Here is a 22,163-nt window from a genome sequence, read left to right as displayed (position 1 = left end):
TTCTTTATTCCAATGATTTTTTCCCTCTGCTGCCTCAAAGCATGACAGGCGTTGGCTGACGTGGCCCTGACGGGCTGACTCACGGATACAGAAATGCCCTTCCTGCTGACATACTGCTTTTCCTTTATCAAAGTTGATGAATCGTGCTCCTCTGCAATGCAAAATTATTGCAAGACATTACCAGCTGTCCGCAGCGATAACAGGAGGGAGACCTTTCCCTTTACTTGAGTCTGACTCATCTGAAATGTCGTTGTCACCCCGCGGCCAGAGCAATGCTGATAGCGGGTATTTTGAATAGTTCTTTTGACCTGCGGTTATGGGGGTATGTGTCACGGCTTTTTTTGCTTGTTTGATGGATTTTGGAAATGAGGTTCCTAATGTCAGGATGCTGACAGTTATACACACTTTAATATAATATAATAAAGTAATGTGATATAATATAATATAATGTAATGGATAGGATAGGATAGGATAGGATAGGATAGGACAGGACAGGACAGAACAATATAATGTTAAGTTGTTATGTCAAGATTAAAATAAAAATTAAAAGCAGGCCATTAAGTGGTATATAGGTGTTCTCCCACCTAGGCATGGTCCGTGTGCGACTCCCACTTGGGATGAGTAAAACTGCACAGGGTTCCCTTCTCCTAGATTTGGGTGATCTGCTCGGGGTTTTGGCGTCCAGTGGCTGCATATGAGCCGTGTTCCTGCAGGTCTGGGACAGGAATCCCTTGCAGAAAAGACAAATTTCCCTGCGCTGGATCAGATGCAAGGAGAAAAATATCTCAAGGAAGTGCTAGACATAAATACCCCCAAAAATCAGACCTACTGCCCATCCAGGTACCCAGGCAAGATAGGGACCTATAAGGGGGTGGCGGTGCACAGCCACTCTGAGGACGCTTTGTTGGCTGCATGTTAATTAAAAGCACTACTTAGGGCGGTTTTGCCTGTAAGGAGTTTTGTTTGCAATGGCTTTGGAGCAGGCAGGGCTGGGGAGGTCACACCAGGCGGTGAGCGAGCCTTCATTCTTGTTAAAACTAGGAAAATAAGTTTTCTCCATGCCCTCACCTCTCCATGGTCTGTTACAGCCACAATTTTCAGTCTGCGTGCAGAAAATAAAATTCGAGAGTAGCAGGAGTGTTGAGTTAGGTCCTGCAAGCATGCCTGATACTGGTTGTTCCTCTGGCTCGTAATTCCGTGTTAATTCTTGGACTACAACCAGGGAAAGCAGCCGGTGCCGTTTCCCACAGGGATTAAAGCCTCCCGAGGCTGGGTGTTTGCCATATCTGGCGTGGCAAGCGTGTGACTTCTCCTCCTACCATCACCTTCACCTGGTGACGTGCCTTTACACCCTGTCCTACCCCTGTGCCCCTGTCCCAAGCCAGCAGAGATGAATAAATCGGCATCTTCTGTAAGCGATGGCTCCTGTGTAGCCCAATTTTCAGGGGCTGGAGAGGCTTTTGAATTCCTCCGTGCCCAGCTAGACAAACCTTCTCAGGACCCTGGCAGGGAAAATTTTTGAAGTTTGGCTTATTGAGCCTTGCAACATCTCCAAGACATGCACATGCCTAGCAGCTTGAGACACCTGAGGCTGGCTTTTCCTTTAGGAAAGCTGAAGGATCTTCCCCCTGCCGCAGGCCGGCTCTTTCCCTCCATCATGTTGTCACTGGCACTGCTCAAATGTTCCCGGCAAGCTGGGAGATTCTCTTAGCAGCCTTGAAAGGGCTCGGGAGAGCCAAATGCCAAGAAATATTTAAAAGATAAAAATAATAAAAAGAGGAAATGAGCAGACATTTAAAGCATTTGTTTTTGCAGTCGCTGACTCTTTGTGGGATTTGAAGGAAGGAGCATGGTATTTTGTAGCTTATATTTTAGCATTAGTCAGTACCTTTTCCCTAAATTCTTCTGTGGAGGCTGTTTCCTTACAGCACCTTTCCCAGAAATGGGGAAAAGTTATATTCTGGACAGTGTCTGAATTACTATCTCTGTGCTCCTTCGCTTTGGTTTATCAGGTTAGATGTGAGGCTCTTGCAGGGGGAACTCCATCCAACGCGCCACCTCAGCAGGGCAAAATAAATAAGATTAGAGGTAACAGCAGGCTGGTGGTCTCTCGCCGTATGCCGCCTGGGAGCAATATTCCTGCTCAAATATAGCCATCGTCCCACCCTTGGGCAGTTCCTCGGCAGGGACACACCCCCCCCCCTCGCTCCCTGCATGGATTCTGCTGTCAAATTTTGTGTGGCTGGTGCCTTATCCCCATCGGCGCTTCCCAGGGCAGGCAGAACAACGCTGGGAATGCTCTTTGTAATTTGATGCGTGAAGGCACCAAACACCCATCATGAGATGCGATGTCCTATTTTTTTTAGGGTTTTCTTGTTTTTAAACGCTACTTAAGGCGAATGTAAACGGCTGATAAAACACCACTTGAATGCTGCTGCAGACACGGGTGATACGAGTGTTCTGGGCTCCCCGGTTCAAGAAGGACAGGGAACTGCTGGAGAGGGTGCAGCAAAGGGCTACCAAGATGATGAGGGGACTGGGAACACCTCTCTTATGAAGAAAGGCTGAGGGATTTGGGTCTCTTCAGTCTGGAAAAAAGATGGCTGAGGGGGTACCTTATCAACACTTGTAAATATTTCAAGGGTGTGTGTCAGGAGGATGGGGCCATGCTCTTTTCAGTGGTGCCCAGCGACAGGACAAGAGGTAAAGGGCACAAACTTGAGCATAGGAAGTTCCACCTAAACATGGGGAGGAACTTCTTTACTCTGAGGGTGGCAGAGCACTGGCAAAGGCTGCCCAGAGAGGTGGTGGAGTCTCCGTCTCTGGAGACATTCAAAACCCACCTGGACGTGTTCCTGTGCAACCTGCTCTGGGTGACCCTGCTCTGGCGGTGGGGTTGGACTAGATGATCTCCAGAGGTCCCTTCCAACCCCTACAATTCTGTGATTCTGTGATCCTGTGAGTGAGTTTTTGTGTCATTGAGGTTTTCCCCCCATCTTTGTGACTTAAGGACAACCCTTTTTTGGTCATGCATGTGGTGGAGGCAGCTCTAGCTACCAACAGTCTTGCAGTTTGAATTCATCGAGTGACTTCTGTGCCCAGTTGCTGACCAGAGCCAGAAAAACACATCTCTGCCCCCACACAGAGCTATGCTGAAATCAGCAGGATTGCTTGTGGGTTTAGGACCTTGCCTGTGGCCTTAGGATCCAACTGAGATCATCCCAGCGCCCCACCTCATGGCCTTGGTAGACACGGGAGTGAATGGCTCTCACTCAGGACAGCAGAGCGCACGAAAGCCTGAGACCTCACTGACTTCACTACATGTGGGATGAGCACTGATAGAGGATTTGTTAGCACCGTTCACCACTGTAAAAAATGCAAGGATTATGTGGACCAAATCAACAGGGTTTGATATCGTATATATTTATTAAAAAACACTGAAAACACATTCTGTTTAGATTTTATTAGTGTTTCATCAGAAAAGCAACATACAGTGTTATTCAACATGTGGGATAGCCTTATTTCTTTAGTCAAAGGCAACTGCAAGGACGTGGTACTGTGCCATTGCCACGCAGGTGACAAAGTAAAATTCAGTCCTGGCATCCCATTTCTACAAAGGCCGAGGCGTGTCTTAATTCCGGACTGTAAAAATATAACGCTTACTTCGTTACAAACCAGTTTGATACGTACAAAGGATTTCAGACATGTTGGCTAGCCTGTCCTGCCATGGTGACAGCAGGACAGTTATAGGTCTTGCTTCGAATTGCACCTCTTTTGTACAGAAGGAACGGGGAGCAGAGGTAGCTGCCCCAGGCACAGGGGCAAAACCCCCTCGGGCCAGGATGAACATCCCGTCTCCTCTGACTGTAAGACGGGGTACCAAACTATCTGGTCCCGTTCCTATTTTCTTTAGTCCACGGGATTCACCGGGCCCTAGATAACTCCCTAACAAGGACACGGATCAAAACATTCCTGCTGTGTTCATGGCAGGATGAAAGGGAGACATGAGATTATCCAGGTGTAATTGTACCGGGGTGAAGGATGCTACATCAGGAAATACTCAAAAATACCCAAACTAAACCTGAGCACAAATTAGTGTCTTCCCTAGGCTGGACCCACTGCCATGCTCCATTGGTAATACAGTACGCATGCCAGAATACACAAAGGTCGTAACAGAAATCACGATTATAGGTTTTACTGAGGAATTTCTGGAATAAATAACACCTCTCAGATTTGCATCGGCTCTGAGCCCATACTCATGCTTCCTTTTCCCTTTTTCATAGTGGAATAAGTGTTGTATACAACAATTAATTGATACCTTAACTGAAAAATAAGGCAGAAATGCTCCTGAGACTGTTAAGATCTGGAAAATGCCTCAGCTTTCCATGAAGCAAACCGAGTAGTCCCTGCAATGTGAGGCACGTCACTGTGACTGCCTTTTCCCCATGCAGACCCTGAGTCGGCATAGCCAGACAGCGCAGGCATAATTTTATGTATGTATGTTGTCCCACTGATTTCGGTAGGATTATTCGTTTGCTTAATTTATTCATGTATTCAAAATGCTTTGCTGGCTTGTCATAACACAGACAGGGTATGAATTTTCTGTGGGACTTCCAAGAATGCCGCTGCTGCATTCACTGCTTCTCCCCGCCGCTGTGCGGAGAAAAGGAAGCATGGACAGAACATTAAAAAACATTTCTATCAGCTACATTTTCCTGTCTTGGTTTTTTTTTAAGTTTACAATGGAGAAATGAAGACCAAAAAAAAAAAAAACCAGCAGGAAAGGGTTTTCCTCCACACATGGAAGAACAGGATGCAGGTCGCTGCCTACAGTAAACACCTTTGTGTTCAGTTCCCATTTCTGTAGCAATTAATCCTCAAGTATACAATAAAACCAGCAGAAACTTCAGGAAACTCATGTACCCTTCAAATCACATGCCTCTTCTTTTCTAGCGCTTTTTTGCCTTGTAGAGCATGGGTAAATAACGAAGCTAGCACTGCTTGATGGGAAGCAGGGATGGCCCCGGTGCCCCTTAGTTTTCTGGGGAGGATTCACGCTGAAAACAGCTCCAAGACGTTGCATTGTCAGGAGTGCCTGAGTATAAACAGCTCTCTGAAGTTAGATACCTGAGGAAGACTGGGGAACATCTTTGCCCTGAGAAAGCATTTGCTTTGAAGCGGGGTTAAAAGTTTTATGCATAATAATTCGCAAATATACAACATCCAGTGTATTCTTCACAAGGGGAGGAATAGAAAATGCACTCAGCCTGGGCCCCAGACAATCAGGAAGGGGTCCTACCCAAAAAATACAATCCAACAGGAAAAGTCTGGTCTCTCATCTGGCTGCATTTGAAGGACAGCATTGTTTTCTGTATTTTACAAGTGGTTTTAAACGGAACACACTGGGAACAGGTAGGTGGTTCTTCTAAACATAGTTTTTCATACCTTTTTACCATATATTCTCTGCCTTGGCCCCTTGTCTACGAGTGGAACAGCTTTCCCTGTGCTGTGCACCCCCTGCGCTCAGGGGGCAGATTAAGGTCTTGCCCTTACGCCCTGGGGGAAGCATTGCTCCAAACCCAGTGCCATCCCGCAGGCTCCCCGCACGGGTCCGTCCGGGGAGCTGCAGGGATGATCCGCTAACCGTACGGTGTCTCCTCCCCTGGAGACAATCTCTGCGGCTGCAATTTTAAAAAGGTTTATCCAGTTACCTCTGATGTAACATCATTTTTTTAAAAAAACAAAACAAACGAAAAAACAAACTTAAAAAAACCCTGCTTGTGGCTGCAGAGGCTAGTTCTTGCCCCGGTGAAACAAAGAATTTCGAACCCATTTTAATGAGACCAAGACGAAAACAAAGGTTGAATGCAGGCTGTCTGCTGCCAGGCAGGCGAGGGGGAGACTAGCTTTTCTTTGGGGATGGCAAAGGATTGGGGGAGCTGCGGGGACAGGACATGGAAGCTGCTGCTTTTGCCTGTCAGCATTTCAAATTTAGGTAGGGGAGAGGAAACGAAAAATGAAATTAACTGTTTCCCTTTAGGAAGACAAATCAATATTTATAATTCGCTATTTTTAAGCACAGTGAGGTTCTGCAGAGCTGAGGAGCAGCCCCGGCAGGCAACTTCAACCCCATTCAGTCCCAACTCCCAACTAAGGTGGAGTTTAACCCTTCCCTCGGAGGAGCGGCGGCTGGTTTATAAACCTCAGGAGTGATTTGGGCTGCCTTCCCACCCAGCGCTGAGACCTACCTTTTTTTTTTGGGGGGGTGGGGTGGCGGGGAGACATCATCTCCCGCTTCACAAGGAACCCCAGGACAGACTCTCAGACATGTAGAACCATTTTAAAACAAATAGCGTCCCCTCCTCGCCTTTTATTTTTTCTTTTTAATTTGCAAAAATGCTCTCTGTCACTCGTGGCTCCGTGTCCCCTCACGCTGCCCCCGGTGCCGTTACCTGCGCTCGCCGCCCACCCCACGGCTCTCTGGCTGCTCGGGCACCCAGCAGTAGTTGTCCGCCGCGCTTTTGGCCGGCCGCTTCTCCTGCTTGGCTGCCCTCTTCCTGTAGGCCAGCAGAGCCAGGGCGAAGGCCAGCAGCAGCAAGATGGCTACCAGGCTACCCAAGATGTAGTAGAGGAGCAGCCTGGGGCCATCGGCACTATGCTCAGGGCTGGGCACCAGCCCTACTGCTGTGGGTGCCAGAGGTGTTGCCCCGATGGGGATGCCCAAGGTCTGGGGGGTGCCTGCAGTCCGTGGGGCACCCGTGGTCTGGAGGATGTCCGTGGTCTGGAGGATGTCCGTGGTCTGCAGGGCGCCTGCGGTCCGTGGGGTGGCTGTGGTCTGCGGGGTGCTGTTAGGGACCACTGCAGGCTCCTCTCCGGCGGTGGGTGCAGCACGGCAGCCATGTCCATCCTCCTCGAGGAGGAAGCCGGGCGGGCAGACGCACTCAAAGCCACCAGGCAGGTTGTGGCAGGGCCCAGGGCAGGGGTCCCGCAGGCACTCGTCCACGTCCAGGCAGGCATCGCTGCCGGGCTGGCGCTGGTAGCCAGGCCGGCAGGCGCAGTGGAAGGATCCAGGGACGTTGAGGCAGAGCTGGGGACAGACACCAGGCTGGGCACACTCATCCTCATCACGGCAGTAGTGGCCACCAGGCCCTGTTGGCTGGTAGCCGGGCCGGCAGAGGCAGACGAAGCTGCCGGCTGTGTTGCGGCACTCGTGCTGGCAGGGCCCAGCCAGGCACTCGTCCACGTCCAGGCAATGGCGGCCATCGGGCGCCAGGGTGTAGCCGGCCTTGCAGCCACACTCGAAGCCTTCAGGCCGGGTCCAGCAGGTCCCCTGGCAGGGGTTGGGGTGGCAGGCGTCCTCGGGCAGGCAGGAGGCCATGTCAGGGGCCAAGGCGTAGCCAGGATGGCAGGCGCAGTGCGGGGGCTCCCCGGGTGCCTCCAGGCAGCGGTGCTGGCAGCCTCCATTGCGGTGGGCGCAGGTGGTGGGGCAGAGGGGCCCGGGGGGGTGCCAGGCAAAGCCACCCCCCTCCAATGGCCCCTTGCAGACGGCAAAGGCTGGGTGCTCGCCCCCCTCGCAGTCGGCCTCCGCCAGCGTGCCAAAGGGGGCTGCCGCCAGCCGGGGGCTGCGCACCCCAAAGGGGGTGTCGTAGGTGACCCGGCCAGGCCCGGCCAGCGGCAGGGGCCCGCACATCCCCTGGAAGATGAACTTGCAGAGGAAGGCGGGCAGCGGGGCCCGGCAGGGGCGGGCAGCCCAGCCGGGGTTGCCGGAGGGTCCGGCCAGCTGCAGGCTGACGCAGCGGCTGCTGAGGCAGGTGACGGTGGGCTCAGACAGCCAGGCTGAGTAGTTGCCGGCCTCCTCGCCGGCCGCCCAGGTGAAGCCCCGCAGCGGCTCCTGGGGCTGAACGCAGTGTCCCCGCGGCAGTGACAGCCCGATCCAGGCCGGGCCAGGCCAGCCGGCCGCCGCCAGCAGCTCCTGCAGCTGCTGGGCCTCGGCGGGGCTGCGGGCCGGAGCCAACTTGCCGCCGTTGTGGTGGCAGCGTTTCTGGGCGCTGCTCCAGTCCAGATGGGCCCGGTGCAGGGTGTAGCAGGCGGTGCCGGCGCAGACCACCTCGTCCTCCTCCCCGCTGGACCCCCGCACCAGCAGCAGCAGCAGCAGCAGCAGCCGAGCGATGTCCATCCCGCCGGCTGGATGGACGGACGGAGGGACTCGTCAGCTGCCGGCTCACATCCCCTCGTCCCGCTGAGCTGGCCCTGCGCGCATCCTGTGCTCCTGGGTCTCCTATTTATCACCGGAGGCTACGGCTTCCTGTAGCGTGGTCTGGCTGGACGCTTGTTGTTGACGGCCCCAGTGCTCGCCTTGCTGGCTTCCCTTTCCCCCTGGCGCAGCCGGCTCCTCGCTCCCATCCTCAAGCTTTGGCGATGCTTTTCTGCGGGAGAAACTAGCCGGGTTCCTGCTTTTTTTTTTTGTTGTTTTCAAGGGCTTGATCTGCTCACTCACCCAGCAGATGATTTTTCTAATGCCTAATAGGGCCTGATAGTTTTCAAGCATGTATTGCTAAAAGGAGAGAAAAAACCCAAACCAAAACAGAACAAAAATAAAAAGCCGTGGGATCCCTTGCTATCAGCCTCTAAAAGAAACTGAATATTTGGCGCGGTGTCTCATGTACACGCTACATTTCCAGTGCATTTTTCCCCTTCTTCGTGCGCTTTAAATAGATGGACAAGCCCTGAAATAGGAGCTAGGTCGTGGGAAGGTCCAGGCCACCAGGATGGAGCCAAGCTCAGCTGGTCCCCAATGCCATCCAGAGTAAACCCTCCTTGCCGGGGGATGCACCAGCCAGATGCTGCCCCAGCGTAACGCAGGTGAGGGTTGAAGCTGCGACGCTCCATGTTAATTAGTTGCTAATCACTTGACCCTGATCTGGTGTAGTGCAGAGAACCAGCTGGGCTTGGCTGATGTCAGTGGCTGTGCAGAAGGCCATTAAAGGGCAAAGGCATTAACGTAGCACACTGTAATGTTTAAACAAACATTAATGTTGCAAAAGCCCCTAAAAGGGCTCGAAGCTACTTGTCTGCAACAGCATGTTAGGATCCAAAAGCGTTTTAGCACTGTGATTGAAATTTAAATAATTTTAAATATTTACTGGTGCAGAATTTGCTGTGCTTATCCTTGTTCAGACTGTAGATGCCAAGCAATGCAGTGACTTCTTTTCTGCCAAAGCACTACAGCGGGTGTGCTCACCTTTAGGTGCCGCTGCCACGCACAAAACCGGCTGCGCACGTATGCAAAGCAATATTTCGCACATCTGAGCATCCCCAGGCATGTCCTGGTTTGGACCCATCATTTTTTGTTTTACTGTAGAGCCGTCCTTTTCAAGCAGATTCCTGCCCACAGGAGCAGTGTCTGCAGAGAGGTCAGGATGGTGACAGTGTTAGAGAGGGTGAAGATTAATGGACTGCCCCGAAGAAGGGAGGACTGCAGGGTGGTGTCTCCAGACATGGTGCTCCTTGCACTTTACTCTTGCTCTTTGGAGACCCTTGGATGAAGATGAGCAGGTAGAGTGGTTTGATTACACACGTTTTACACATGTCAAGTAACATGGGGCCGTTTATCTGCACAGTCATCAGAATACGTGGTAGCGCGAGGCGGTGGGATAGCAAATGACCAAAAAGCTCATGAGTTCAAAAAAAGCTCATCCTTGCTGACGGTCCACCCTCCCTTCTGCATCCCCAGGTTCTTCTCCTGGAGCTTCCCTCTTGCAGCAACCAATTCAGACTTTAACCCCTTGACCCGCAAGTCTGTATTATCTTTTCCTGCTTAGCAGGCATCCATCATAACCATTAATTCAATGTTCATTCCAGTAATCTTCCTATTTGTTGATTTATCTGGTTTTTGTATGCTGATCAGCTCCGTAACGCAGTAGTGAGTGACAGCAATCCAACCGAGGAACCGAAACAAGAAACCGCCTTGTTCGCTTCCCTCCTTTATACCCTAAATCGAAAAGTTTCCAAAAAATCCCGGTACTGAAGACTACAGTTTTCTATTGCTCTTCCCCAGACCTGTTTCTGTACAGCATTCCTGGAAGAGCCCCTGGGTGCTGGGATGTCCTCTGGCCAGCAGCAGGGACTGGGGCTAGGTTTTGGGTCTTGGCACATATGAAGGTTGCAAAGACCTTTGATGCAAAGGAGGAGGGGGCAGGAGCTGGAGCCCCTTCACCAACCTCTCCTACACCGTACAGTTTGGCAAGCTCCTGGATGATACTGGCTTCATTAAAAAAAAAGAGAGAAGCATCGTTTGGGTGATGTGGAGGTGGCACTCTTACCAGATCTGAGAATAAGATGCAGGGATCTGGAGCTAACGCTCCGAAACTGGAGTGTTTTGGGTCAGCAGCCACACCGAAAAACTGTGCTGGGAGGTAAAAAACACTTTGATGCCATCTCAGATTAGTTTTACTCAGAATTCCCTACTGGAAGAAATGGGGGGAATTTTCTTTCAACTTACACAAAATGAGAGAGCTCAACACAAAAGCATTTCCTTTCTGCTAAACCAGTACATGTCTTTTCTTTTATAAAAACACTGCTAGCGTTTTCTCTTTCCAGCTGAAGTGGTCAGACAAGCTGCGTGCTCAACCGACAATTTATTTCAGCAACCCAAACAAGCATTTTTTTTGTCCAAATAACCTCCATGGACAAAAAATGGCCAGTTCTAACTATAGCCCCTCCAGACATTTCCAAGCTGGGGTTATGGACAAAACTAAAAATACTTTGATATGCAATTATTTTTAAGAGGTCATTCCAGCAAAATAATTAATGAATTGCTGGTGATGTTCTTCATTAGGATGTGTACGAGGTCTAATCAGGTAGAGGTCAGGGCTCCTGTCCCAGCGAAGAAAACTTCTTTTTCAAAACCGCGGTGTCAGATCTTTTCCTTGAATTTGCAAGAATATAGCTAGTAACTTTTTCCAGTGGGCTGGCGTTTTGTTTTTTTTTTTCCCCAATAAATGTTTGAATGTTCCTGCTAGAGCTGTTTACAGGCTGGTTACAATTTTATGGCCAGGAAAACTCCCCCCACCACCACTTTTTTAGTAAGATCTTCATCTGCGAAGCTTATGCTAATATTTTTACCCACAGTTTTGGCAAGAGAGTAGTTTTTGGTAACTTAAAAACACATCGTGTTTCTATTGTTTTTTATTAAATACACCATGCTTTTTACATTCTCTTCTCAGTTGGGCTGATGTTCCCATTTGAAAATCAATCAAAGTCCTGGTTCCTAAGTTAAAAGGGGTTTTGTTTCTCAACCCCCACAGCTGAACACATCTAATAAACCCCTGTTTCAGATAATAATCAAGACCAAATTATCTTCTGGAGTCCAGAAATCCTGCCAAATGGCACGCCGCACTTATAAAAAATATAAAATTAAATTAAAAAAAGAAATTTAAAAATGAGCTTGCTGAAGGAACTGGTTTACAAATGTTTCTCCGAGGCCAAAGAAGGAAACACGTACCGTCTGCTTGACATCAGCAATGGCTGTTTTTGCAAACCCCCAAGGCTGAGACAAGGGACAATGGGGCCGGGGAGGGGGGCGGGGGGGACACCTGTGCCAGCAGCAGCCAGGCTTCCTCTGGGGACGTCCTCAAGGACGTTGCATCGGGTCAGTGGTGCGCACGAAGCCACTCGCTCCCTGGGCGAGGAGCAGGGTCTGGCATCCCCCACACGGTGGGCAGGCTCTTGGGATGGGGTCCTGTTTTTCGCACGTGAAATTGTGGGGAATTTGGGCAACGTGGAACTGGGTTGGCTCCTGCTAATGCCAGACACAGGCACCGGGGAGGCTGCTGCGTGTTTGCATAAGTGCACTTTAGTTTTGATGATTTACAGCAACACCTTATTGGATATTGAGATTTTTATCATCTGCTTTTAAAGCAAGAAAATCTTAATACTATCAGAGCTGGTTGGAACATTTTCCAGCTAAATGTTTTTGAAGGATGATGCTTAGTGCCTGGTTTTGGAGTCCCTTGCTAAGAAGCAGGAATTAGCAGGGCTGTAACGGAAACAAAATTCAAAGTACCAGGAACAGGACGTTGCTTTATTTAGTTTCCAGCCATCGTCGTTACTATCTTTATGGCAACAGTAAATGCATTTGCACGTCTTGCAGTCAGGTAAAGAAGAATGCCGATTTTTGTTAAAGGTCTCATAATGATGAAGCTGTGGCATGTCATGAGCTCGCTCGTTCAGCAACTCGAAGCAACTATTTCTGATGTACTTTTCGGATGCAGCTGGGTATGGGGAGGTGTTCCTCCTTCCCTGCTCCTGCTCTTCCAGGCTTGCCCTCCCGGCAGAGTCAGCGGTAGCCCCGGGAGCTGTCTGAGACCGGCACCAGGAGGCACAAAGCCGGCTGCTTAACGCTTTAGCCAAGCTGCTGGAGAGCCTGCGAGTTATTTAAAAATGCCTGGAAGGAAGTAGAAAAGCAAACAACATTGAATACAAGGTGGGGGGAAAAAAAAACCAACAAAAAAAAAACCACGCTGCCGAAACCTGGAGCATAATGGGACAGATGGAGAAAGGCTTTGCAAACAGCCACGAGGACCAAAGGCAGCTACAAGGAAACGTCCATGGGAGGGGAGCACACGGGGCCTCACCTTTGGAGGGGGTCCCTTTGTGCCAGGTTGTTGTCTCGTCGTCGTCTTGTTCTTCTTAAGCTGCGGGTGATGTTAGAAGCCTGGTTTGCTGTGTCACCCAGCCGCGGGCTGAGCTTATGCAGCCCGCGTGTCGAGGGACGGTCACAATGGGACTTGGTGCCACAGTTTATTCATTAACGTAATACTTGTATTTGCAGGAAATACATACCTTCTTCAGTTACTTATTTTTATATATACACACGCTTTATGATATTACACAGCCATATGCTTACTTTACATACAGATTTATAAACCTTATTCTACAGATTTTTATCAACAAGTATATTAGAATTCCCTTTGGGTTCCAGTAAGTTGTCCTAAGTCAGACTGAGGAATGTCACACTCCTAAAATCCTCCCAGGGTTTTTGCATGGGCCTTTACATCGAGAAAGAAAAATACCCCCTGTGAACAAATGCAACAAAGTCAACTTTATAAGAAAAGCAAATGAAAATATTTCACATTCTTTAGTGGTAATCGCTCGGAATCATTTTTGTAAGACCCCTTAGTGCTGTTAGTTTTTCTGAGTGGCTGTAACAAAGAAAGGGCCTCGGCGTGGAAGGGAAGGATGTGTTTCCACCTTGCTGTCAGTTGTTAAAACAGCTGAGAAGCCTCACGAAGCGCTAACACAGCTTATGTTCCCCATTGGGGTAGCAGAGGCACTGCAAAAACGACGGCAGAAGGAGGAGGCTGAGGAGCCAGCCAGGACCAGGCAGTGGATGGGACCACAGCCAGTGTTATTCTGGTTTATTCTGGAGCAGACGGACCGCAGAGCCCCAGAGAGGCGGTTACCCCCAGTGCCGAAGAACATCAGTTTTGGGCATCAGGTCCACAAAGCCATTTCTGCATCAGGCTACGCAAATCCCACCGTCACCAGGATCTGGATGCTTTTGAACGGCAAGGGTTTTTTAAAATAAGACCTTATCAGCGGCTCACATGAAAGGCAGCCCAACGAAGAGAGCACTTCCCTCTCCCACAAGTCTCTCCGTCTTTGCCCGCCCACCCAGCGGAGAAGAAACGGTGCCTTTTATCCCCCAAGGCTGGGGCTGAGCATCGTGCTGTGTGCCTCTGTTTATTTGTCCTGCCTTTGCCTCTGTGCTGCGGATGGTGCTGCCTGTTCGAGGTGCGGAGGTGAGGACGCTCGAAAACCCAAACGGGCATTTCAGCAAGAAAGCGGTTGGGCAGGGTCTCAGCGAAGGAGGACGTGGGACCGGATCTCATGTCCTGCAAAGCTGGTGATTTTTTTCACGGGCTCTGCTCGTTTTGAATGGAGCCTTTCGTGAGCAAACGCATGGTGATAACTGGAGTTGGGAAGGGTTATTTGACGGCTGTGGGCCAGTGGCTGTGGCCAAGGAAAAGGCATCTCATGTGCCAGCCTGTGGTGCTGCTCTTCTGGGAAAAACTGCGCTTCCCTGAGATGGTTTTGCACCTTCAGAAACACCTCTTCCCCCTCCTCCTGAGGTAGGGTGTACGGAGAGCCAGCAGCAAGTATGCTCTGATTTTCATCCCCTTCTGCAAAAATCCCTGCAGAAAGCAGCTACCTTTTCCAGAGCTAATGAAATATTGCTTAAAATTACATTTACCTTGAAAAGTTACTGTAATTTGGCAAGCTGGCTCTAGTTCATGATAATGGAGGTAATCGTTTGCTTATGGGTATGAAGGCGACACCAGGGAGCCTCTTTCACAAATGAGCATTGCCACGCAGACGCAAGAGAAAAGGCATCCCTGCCTGCACAGCACCCAGCTCTCCATCCTCACGTTGCTGTGTGTCCTGCCTTCTTCTGGAAAACTGCACAGAAACATAAATCCCACGCCCAAACCACGCTTGGACCTCCTGAGACTAATAAATAGTCTGATTTTATTGAGGTGTGGTCCTAGCTAGGAGTGTGCTGGTGGGCTGGGTGGGAGAACACCAAGACCTTATATCTCCCCTGCTGCAATGCGATTGCCTGGGTGCTCTCATGTGTTTCTTGATGGTTTCCTTTTCCCGGGGCTCCCCTGCTTTTTAGGAACTGATCAATCGATCGATCGATTAGAATGATTGCTTAGGCAAGGTGTGCGTTCCATGAGCTACAGCTAAAACGACTAATTTTATTTTTTCCTTTCCAAAGGAATGGGGTTTGTTGGTTTTCCCTTGGCTTGTTTCGTACAGGTGATGCCTGCAAAGAGCGGCCGGGTCCTTCGGCAAGCAGCCCTAGCCTGGGTAGCACATCTGCCCAGGACAAGGATCATGGCAGGGCACAGGTCTTGCATACGGGAGGGCACAGGGATCACCCCAGGGACACAACCGAAGCCAAAGCGGGGTTGAGTCGAATGGATTTGTCCTCCTCCTGCTGTTGGCAGTTTTAGTGAGGAGAGCACCGTGGTTTTTCTCCCTGGGAAGAGGAGTACAATAAGGGTGGGAGTGGGAGAAAAATTAAAACACATTTGGTGAGGACAAGATGAGAGGGAGAGGCAGCACGCATCCAAACTCATAGATTGTCGCCTTTCCACTCGTTTTTATGGCTTTCATTTATTTCCCCGGGTATGAGTTTCCCATGTAAACTGTGTGTCTGTCTTTATCAGCGACTGGGGAAAGGCTCCGAAATATTATTTTTATGAAGTTTGTTCCCCAATTAAATGGGTGGTTTAAAGGGCGGATGGTCACCGGGGCTGGGTTTCTCATTGCCCTGTCCTTTCTCCTGCGATCCCAAAGGCCATGGTAGAGCTCTACATTTTTTCTGGGGAGCTGCTTATGCTATCAATCATATGCTAACTATCAAGCCTTAGGATCTGTACTTGCTTTTCCGTTTATAAAAGGCTTTGCTGCTGTTATCTGTGCGCAAGCGCAGCTGAACCAAGCGGTCCTGAGCTGGACTTGAGCTCTGCTGTGGCTGGTTTTGTACGTACCCAGAGCAATGAAAAAAGCCCTTGCTCGGAAGTATTTGTGGTCTACACAAATTCTATCGGAACGGAAGGGTTAAATCCAGTGGGAGGCTTCCCACTTGCAGTCAGGAGGTGAAGCAACATGAGGTGAAGTTCCTCACCCCTGTGCCACCAGAGGAGCCCTCCTCGGCTCCTGTGCCCTCCTGGACACGCGGGAGCCATGCAACCCTCCTTCAGCATGGTCACGGAAAGCATCTGCTCTGTCACTGTCACTATAAAGATATATCAGCCACGTATATATATACACACACCAGCTATAAGGATGCTGTTTCTACAACAGCACCTTCTCCATCGCTCTCTCCCTGCTGGGGCTGTAAGGATGCTGAGCTGGGGGATGGCAGCCTGCACGTGCACGTGCCACGGGCTCAGCACGGCGGGTTTTGGAAAGCACAGCAGAGAAACCCTGCCCGCCTAAGCCACCCTGCAGGACTCGCTTTTCGGCGGCAGACCTGGCCCCATGGTCCCCGTCCTGCTTGCGACGGCACTCGCGCTTCCCTGGGTGGGTGATAACCCGCTCCTTCTGTCCTGGGTCAAGATTTAAATTGCAGCAAGGGAGATTTAAGTTAAACATTTGGGGAATTTTTTAACTAAACATTCCTGGCCAGGAGGCAGATGAGGTGTCTTGCTGGGCCCCTCCTCAGGCATCCTCTCTCCGTGCACTTCTGCGGACCTGCTGCACTGGGACTTGCGCCTGCGTTCAAAGTTCAACCACGTGTCTGAGCATCTGCAGGACCAGAGCCTGGATGCGTCCCTCCAAAAGACTCAGCGACAGCTTCATCCTAAGCCTCAGCTGCAGCTCAGTGTGCTCATGGCTGGCGGGCAGAGGGGAAGGGGTGTTCAACCCCCAGCTCAAAGTCATGGCCACAAAGCATTGTCTTTTAAAAAGGAGCAAAAAGCTGCTTTTGGATGTAAACTGTCTTCTGGGGGCTGTTCTGAAAACCTTTTCAAAAATAATGTTTTCTGCATTCCAGCAGCTCTGATGTAGCTCCCCCGGAGCCTGGAAAACAAGATTAAAAATTTGATAGTTTGATTGACAAATGCTGGGTAAAATCCAGTAGGGATAGGTCCAAAAGTGTGGACCATCTGACCTGACGCTGAACCACAGCCCTGAAATTGGAAGATCCGTGGTGTCAAGTTATATTTCCCCGTGCGCACACTATTGGTTTTGAGGTCTCGCTGCACTCTGTTACCTGCCAGGATTTCTATAAGCGCACATGTGTGATCCTACGTTGTGCATACCGTAGGCAATAATTTACCGTGGAATTGTGCACTTTTTCCATTTTTATTGTAAAGGAGTTTCTACCTTGCCTCGCAGCCTTGCGTTTCTCTTCTGTGTGGTTCCCTGAGCGTTAGCTGAAGGGCTTATTACTCAATATTTAAAGACGGAACTGAGATGTCAGGGATGTGGTCACAGTCACCTGTGAAACCTGGGGCCATATCACCCCCTGGAAGAAATGGACACGGTTAGGGCGGGTCGATGTAATTAATTTCTTTGGGCAGATGTCCTCTGCTTCTGATTCGCCTTCTAAATGTTCCCACTTGTTTATTTTCCAATTAAATTTAGCAGTAAGGGGGCGATTAGAAGCAAGGCATGAAAGCCCAGTGGCTCGGTTGGTGTCACACGCTGCGGCGCAATGGAGCTGCGTTATCTCCATCTCCCCAGGCTCTGCACTCCACAGATAAAGATTTTCTTTCACTTCCCATTTAGTGAACGGAACTATCGTGGCCTACAATCTCCGTCTTCCCCTTCCCTGACGTATCGCTGTTTGCCTTCTACACCACAACTCCCCAAGGGGACCGAGAACAATTGCTGTTATTGAGCATTCTCCTCCTCCCTCCTCCTCCTCCTCTCACCCGCAGCATTAGCCTGCGGCTGAGCCTTTGGGATGGCCCCTGCTTTAACGAGCTGGTAGAAGTGGAGATGCGAAGCACATGGGATGGGGGTCAGCAAGCAGAACGTGGCAGCACCAGCACGAACACAGCACTTCAAACCCTGCCCGGTGCTATCCCTAGAGGTTCGGGGGGCTGCTACTTTGGTTTTGGCATGCCTGTAACAGTTCAGTAAGGCTTGCTTTGCTACTCGCCTGTTGCACTCTGCCCCTTCGGATCAACCCACTGTCTTCATGCCAAAGGAGCGTCCTTTCCACCCGGCGTGGCTGGGCGACACCTACCTGCATCTGCTCAAACAGATCAAATAATTCTGTAAGCCGGGATAAACTCTGCAGGGCATGATTTTGCAGGGTTCAGCTGAGGAGCCAGCCCTGCTGGCTGAAGGTTTGCGAAGGACTGAGATAGGTGCCTCCCGCACTCACACGTCTGCACGGGCTGTGTTTGCACGGAGCCCTTTGCTGGTAGCATCTCTGAGCCCAGGCATCATCAGGGAAGCCTTCAAGTCACCCCTCTTGGGCAGAGGTCACTTCAAACCCTGAGGAAGTGTCCCAGGGCTGCTCACCTGTGCTACCCAAACCACCCATCGCGCTGACACAACACAGGCGCAACGGGCAGCAGCTCCTTGCGTTTTCTTGGGTTGCTGCACCTAGGTGGAGGCCCCTTCCCCACGTGATGGGGACCAGGCAGCTCCCTGGGGCTGTGCTTGTTAGGGCTTGATGGGCACCAGGCTCATCCAGCTGCAGCTATTACGCCTGGCTGCTCGCCCAGCACGCTGCTTCTGAGAGCTTGGGCTGTAAGGGCCTTCTCTGTGCAACAAATATTGATCCAAATTCAACACGTGTTGGTCCTACACACTCCAGGTGAGCACCTGCAGGCTTTGCTACAGCAGGTAGGAGATGAAATGGTTGAGCTGCATGTTGCTAAATGGTCCGGTGAAGCTTCTTGGGGGTGTCTTTGTCCCTGCTGTAGCCCCTGGTTGATAATTCTGAAGAAGCTGCTTTGGTGGAGGTTGCTGCGGGACCAAATTATGGTGCAGCCTGGACCGCTGTGCCCAGCCACTGTGGTGTTGGAGGCGTTGAGATGCCGGACTCTTAGTCTTGGTTATGAGACTGATTGCTGCCTTAAGGCAACAGGCAAGGGGCACGTTGACCTACTGAGGGCTGCAGTGGGTTTGTCTTGGGAGAGCCCGCACCCAGAGCCACCCTCTGCAGCAAATGGCACCAGCCTCTTCCAAGGAGAAGGGAGACAAAGTGATCTGGCCCTTTCCCTGGTGTGTTTGCCTTTGGCCAGGGTGATGGGCAGAGCTGTTTCTGTATTGGGGGCCGCGGGAAAAAGCGTTGCCCATTGCTGGTTAAATCCTCGCGGTTGGTATTTTAGGTTGTTCTCTTGGAGAACGCGTTGTTTGGGAAAGCGCAGGGGAAACGGGGCCCCAGACGTGTACTTTTATGGGCTCCCAGCTGTACAGCAAAAATCAATGTCATGTTTGCATCCCGCTTCAGCATGTTTATGCAACGAGTTGGCAAAGCGCAGGTCAAAATGTTCATGCAACATTTGCCTTTTATTTAACTGTAAAGAGATGGGACAACTCCCTCTTCCCAGAAACAGCATTAATGCCGTTGCGGAAAGGACAGCGTGGTAAATAAGAGCACACAAGACCTTGATGGTGGTTCCTGACTCTTCAATTTGATTTCTGGATATGGCAAGGAACTTGTATGGTTTTCTACTGCAGAAAATAACAAAGCCATCTTGCGAAAGCATAAAAAAATAATAAATTTTAAAGAAAAAAAAAACACACTTGGAATAACATTTCTTCTAACAAAACCCGTCAGCAGAAGTAAAATAAACCAAGGCAAAACTGGAACAAACTGGCAGGCTTCACATGCGATGCAGAGGCTTCTAGTAGCTATGTGGCAATGTGGTGCTTAACTTCTGGGTTTTTTTCTCAATATGCTGTTTCTGTTTAATTGTGGTGAAACAAGCACAGCTGTGAACATGACAGCCAAAGCTTGTCATGCCCTTTAATGGTCTTGAGAACCTTGTTATTCATTAATTAAGTACGACTGGCCCAACAGATGCCGTGTGATTAATGAGTGGAAGGACTGTTACTTGGTGACTCGAAGCATCGAGGAGGGAGGCTCCCGTCTCTGTTTCAGGCATGTTTTGCCCCCCAGTTGCCGTACCATTCAAAACCAGCTTGTACCGAGAGGTTTATCCTTTGGCCCTTTTACCCTGTTTTAGGAAAATCCTTGCTAAATCCCAGTGCAATTGTCCAGTGGAGGTGATGTTTTCGATGAAGTAAGCGAATGCCCGCCTGGATGGAAGGAAACGGTGAATGAGGAGAGGAAGAAGCAGTTCCCACCCAAATATCCCCTCCCTTTGGAGCATCAGCACAGCGTGTGTATCTCTCTTCATTCCTCCCTTTCTTTTTTTTGGAGGAGGTGGGGAGATTTGCTATTTGTACGGCAGTCCTGATTTATGGGCTTTTTTTTTTTTTTCTTTTAAATCCTGGCAGTGTGTATTTTAAGGATCCTCCCTGCAGCTTTATCAGCTTTTGCAGTTTCTTGCTGTTGTCACGTTTCTACAGCATTGAAGCAACTTCCAGGCTAAACCTGAGGGGTGTGTTTGGGTGGGATTTTAACCTTCCGGACAGTAAATGCATTCAGGACACTGAGCTTGAGGCAGTGCCCAGCCCTGCCCGCTGGTTGTGCCCACGCAGGGGGTTATTCCCCACATGATGCTCTGTTCCCTGGCTGGAAGTGCGGTTTGCCACTCTCCTGGGGGTCCATCGAGGTGATCAGTATGGGCTCCCAGCCAGGTGGACTTGGAATGCCTCCTGCTTTTCAGTATCAACAGCCAAAAGCAGATTTTTCCACCTATTTCCCAGCAGTTACAAACAGAGCTGCTCAGCTGCATAGATACTCAATGTTCAAAACAACCTCATTACCAAATCAAGCAGTTTCATATCTCTTGCAGATAAAACCCAAGCTGCTCTCACGTTTATCTTGTTTGTGGACCTTTGCTCGCTTGGGCAGTGCAGGTGGGTGCTTCTCCTGGCTGTGTCCTGCTCCTGCTCCTCTGCACCCAAAATCCTCTGCACCCAAAATCCTTTGAGCCTCCTCCAGCAAGAGGGTGCAGGGGGGCTGCCGGGTTTTGCGGGAGCATGAGGTGCTCAGCTTGCAGCATGCAAGGGGAAGACCAGGAGATGGTGACAAGTAAAAGGGTCTGCACCACCTCCATTAGCAGGACATTTCTGGGCAAAACAGCAACAGCCATTGGTGCTGACACAGTGGCTCCGTGCTGTGAGCTGCTGGTGGCATTGGCTGAGGTTCCTTTGCTGTCCCTAGACTTCTCTGGTGGGATCCCTGTGTCTTGGCCATTCCTCCCTGTGCTGCCTGGCTTGGGTGGGACATTTGCAGGTGCTATGTGAGGTCTCTGCTGGGTGGGAGGGAGCTGGTGCAGTGTGTTATTAGCAGCTCTAACGATAATGGGTAACATATGCTGCTGGAGGTCAAATAAGGACACACGTCCCTGCTTTTGGGCTGAAGTCCTCTCCAGCTGGGGTGTTCGGGGACAGGATACACCCTGCAGGGGAAGACTGAGCTACGTTACTGGTGCTGGGCTCTTTGGGCTTGCTGAGCCGTTTTCATGCTGTGCCTTAGCGGGTGGCTGTCTAACCCTGCGTGCAGTGATGCGCTCAGCACTGCGGCCAACCGGGCTGCAAAACGCACCTGCTTGCATGCTGATGTACGCTCCCCAGCGATGTCCACCCTCTCCCGCAGGACAGCCCCCAGCTTGCAGTGGGATTGCTCTGGGTTTTGTCCCCTCTGTCTGGAGGGGACAAAGCTGTCTGGAGAAAGCGGCGATGGTCACGGCCCAGCAGCAACAGTCCACCTCCACCCCTTGTGCTTGGCCCCTGTGTGTTTAAACCCAGACGTTTCAAATGTTGTCTCTCTCTCTCCTGTTCCATTTTAATATGCCCACTGATTATCTTTGGCTGACTAATAAATCACATCTTGCTACAAAGACAACAATAGCTTAAGAAAAAAAATAAAAAAAAGGGTAACTCTTAAAGAGTTTCCAGTCTCCAAAAGCAACCTGTGCTGCAGACTCAGGAAGGAACGGAGTAACCAGAGGGCTCTGGTTGCTGTCCCCGAGGGGCTGCCGGCCGCCCGGCTGCGATAGCTGGGGAAGCCAGTGGCATCCCGTGGGGAGCAGGCTGAGCCTGGGGATGCACCCAGGGCTGCCGGCCCTCGGGGTCTGAGCTCTGCTCCGCGCAGGCTTTGCCCATGTCTGCCGGTCTATGGGAGGTGTTCCAGGGCTGTCAGCTGAGCGTGTCAAACCGCGCTGAATACCAATAATTTATGAGTGTGCAGGGATTTTACATTGGTTTAGGTCATATATGGGACACTCTTCCCAAGCTCTTGTTTTCTGCAAGTGGAAGGGCTGGACCACAGCCGGAATATTAGGATCTCAGAAACGACCTGGGAGCAGCAGCGGGACCGTTAAGAAAACTAAAAAGCTACTACTCTGAAAGCCATAATAAAGCTGCCCAGCCTGGCAGAGCTCCTTATCGGCACAGATTTGTTTACACGCAAGTCTGCGCAAAAGAAAAGGCTCCTCAGATGCTTACGGGAACAGGACATGAGCAGGCATTTGTCCTGGGAAGCCTCCTAGGGC

At 50.5% G+C, this 22,163-nt stretch overlaps 1 protein-coding gene across 1 annotated transcript; it reads right to left on the bottom strand.

Moving 5' to 3' along the window:
- Positions 1 to 3,407: 3,407 nt before the first annotated feature.
- CD93 (CD93 molecule) lies at positions 3,408 to 8,431 on the bottom strand. The gene has a single exon (XM_054196807.1). It carries the CDS (start codon positions 8,174 to 8,176, stop codon positions 6,449 to 6,451), a length of 1,728 nt encoding a protein of 575 aa, XP_054052782.1. The 5' UTR covers positions 8,177 to 8,431; the 3' UTR covers positions 3,408 to 6,448.
- Positions 8,432 to 22,163: the final 13,732 nt, after the last annotated feature.

This window comes from Rissa tridactyla, chromosome 3 (assembly GCF_028500815.1).
Source record: "Rissa tridactyla isolate bRisTri1 chromosome 3, bRisTri1.patW.cur.20221130, whole genome shotgun sequence".
Classification (NCBI taxonomy): domain Eukaryota; kingdom Metazoa; phylum Chordata; class Aves; order Charadriiformes; family Laridae; genus Rissa; species Rissa tridactyla.
Note: the sequence above shows the minus strand (reverse complement) of the source record. Positions and strands in the feature narration are given on the sequence as shown.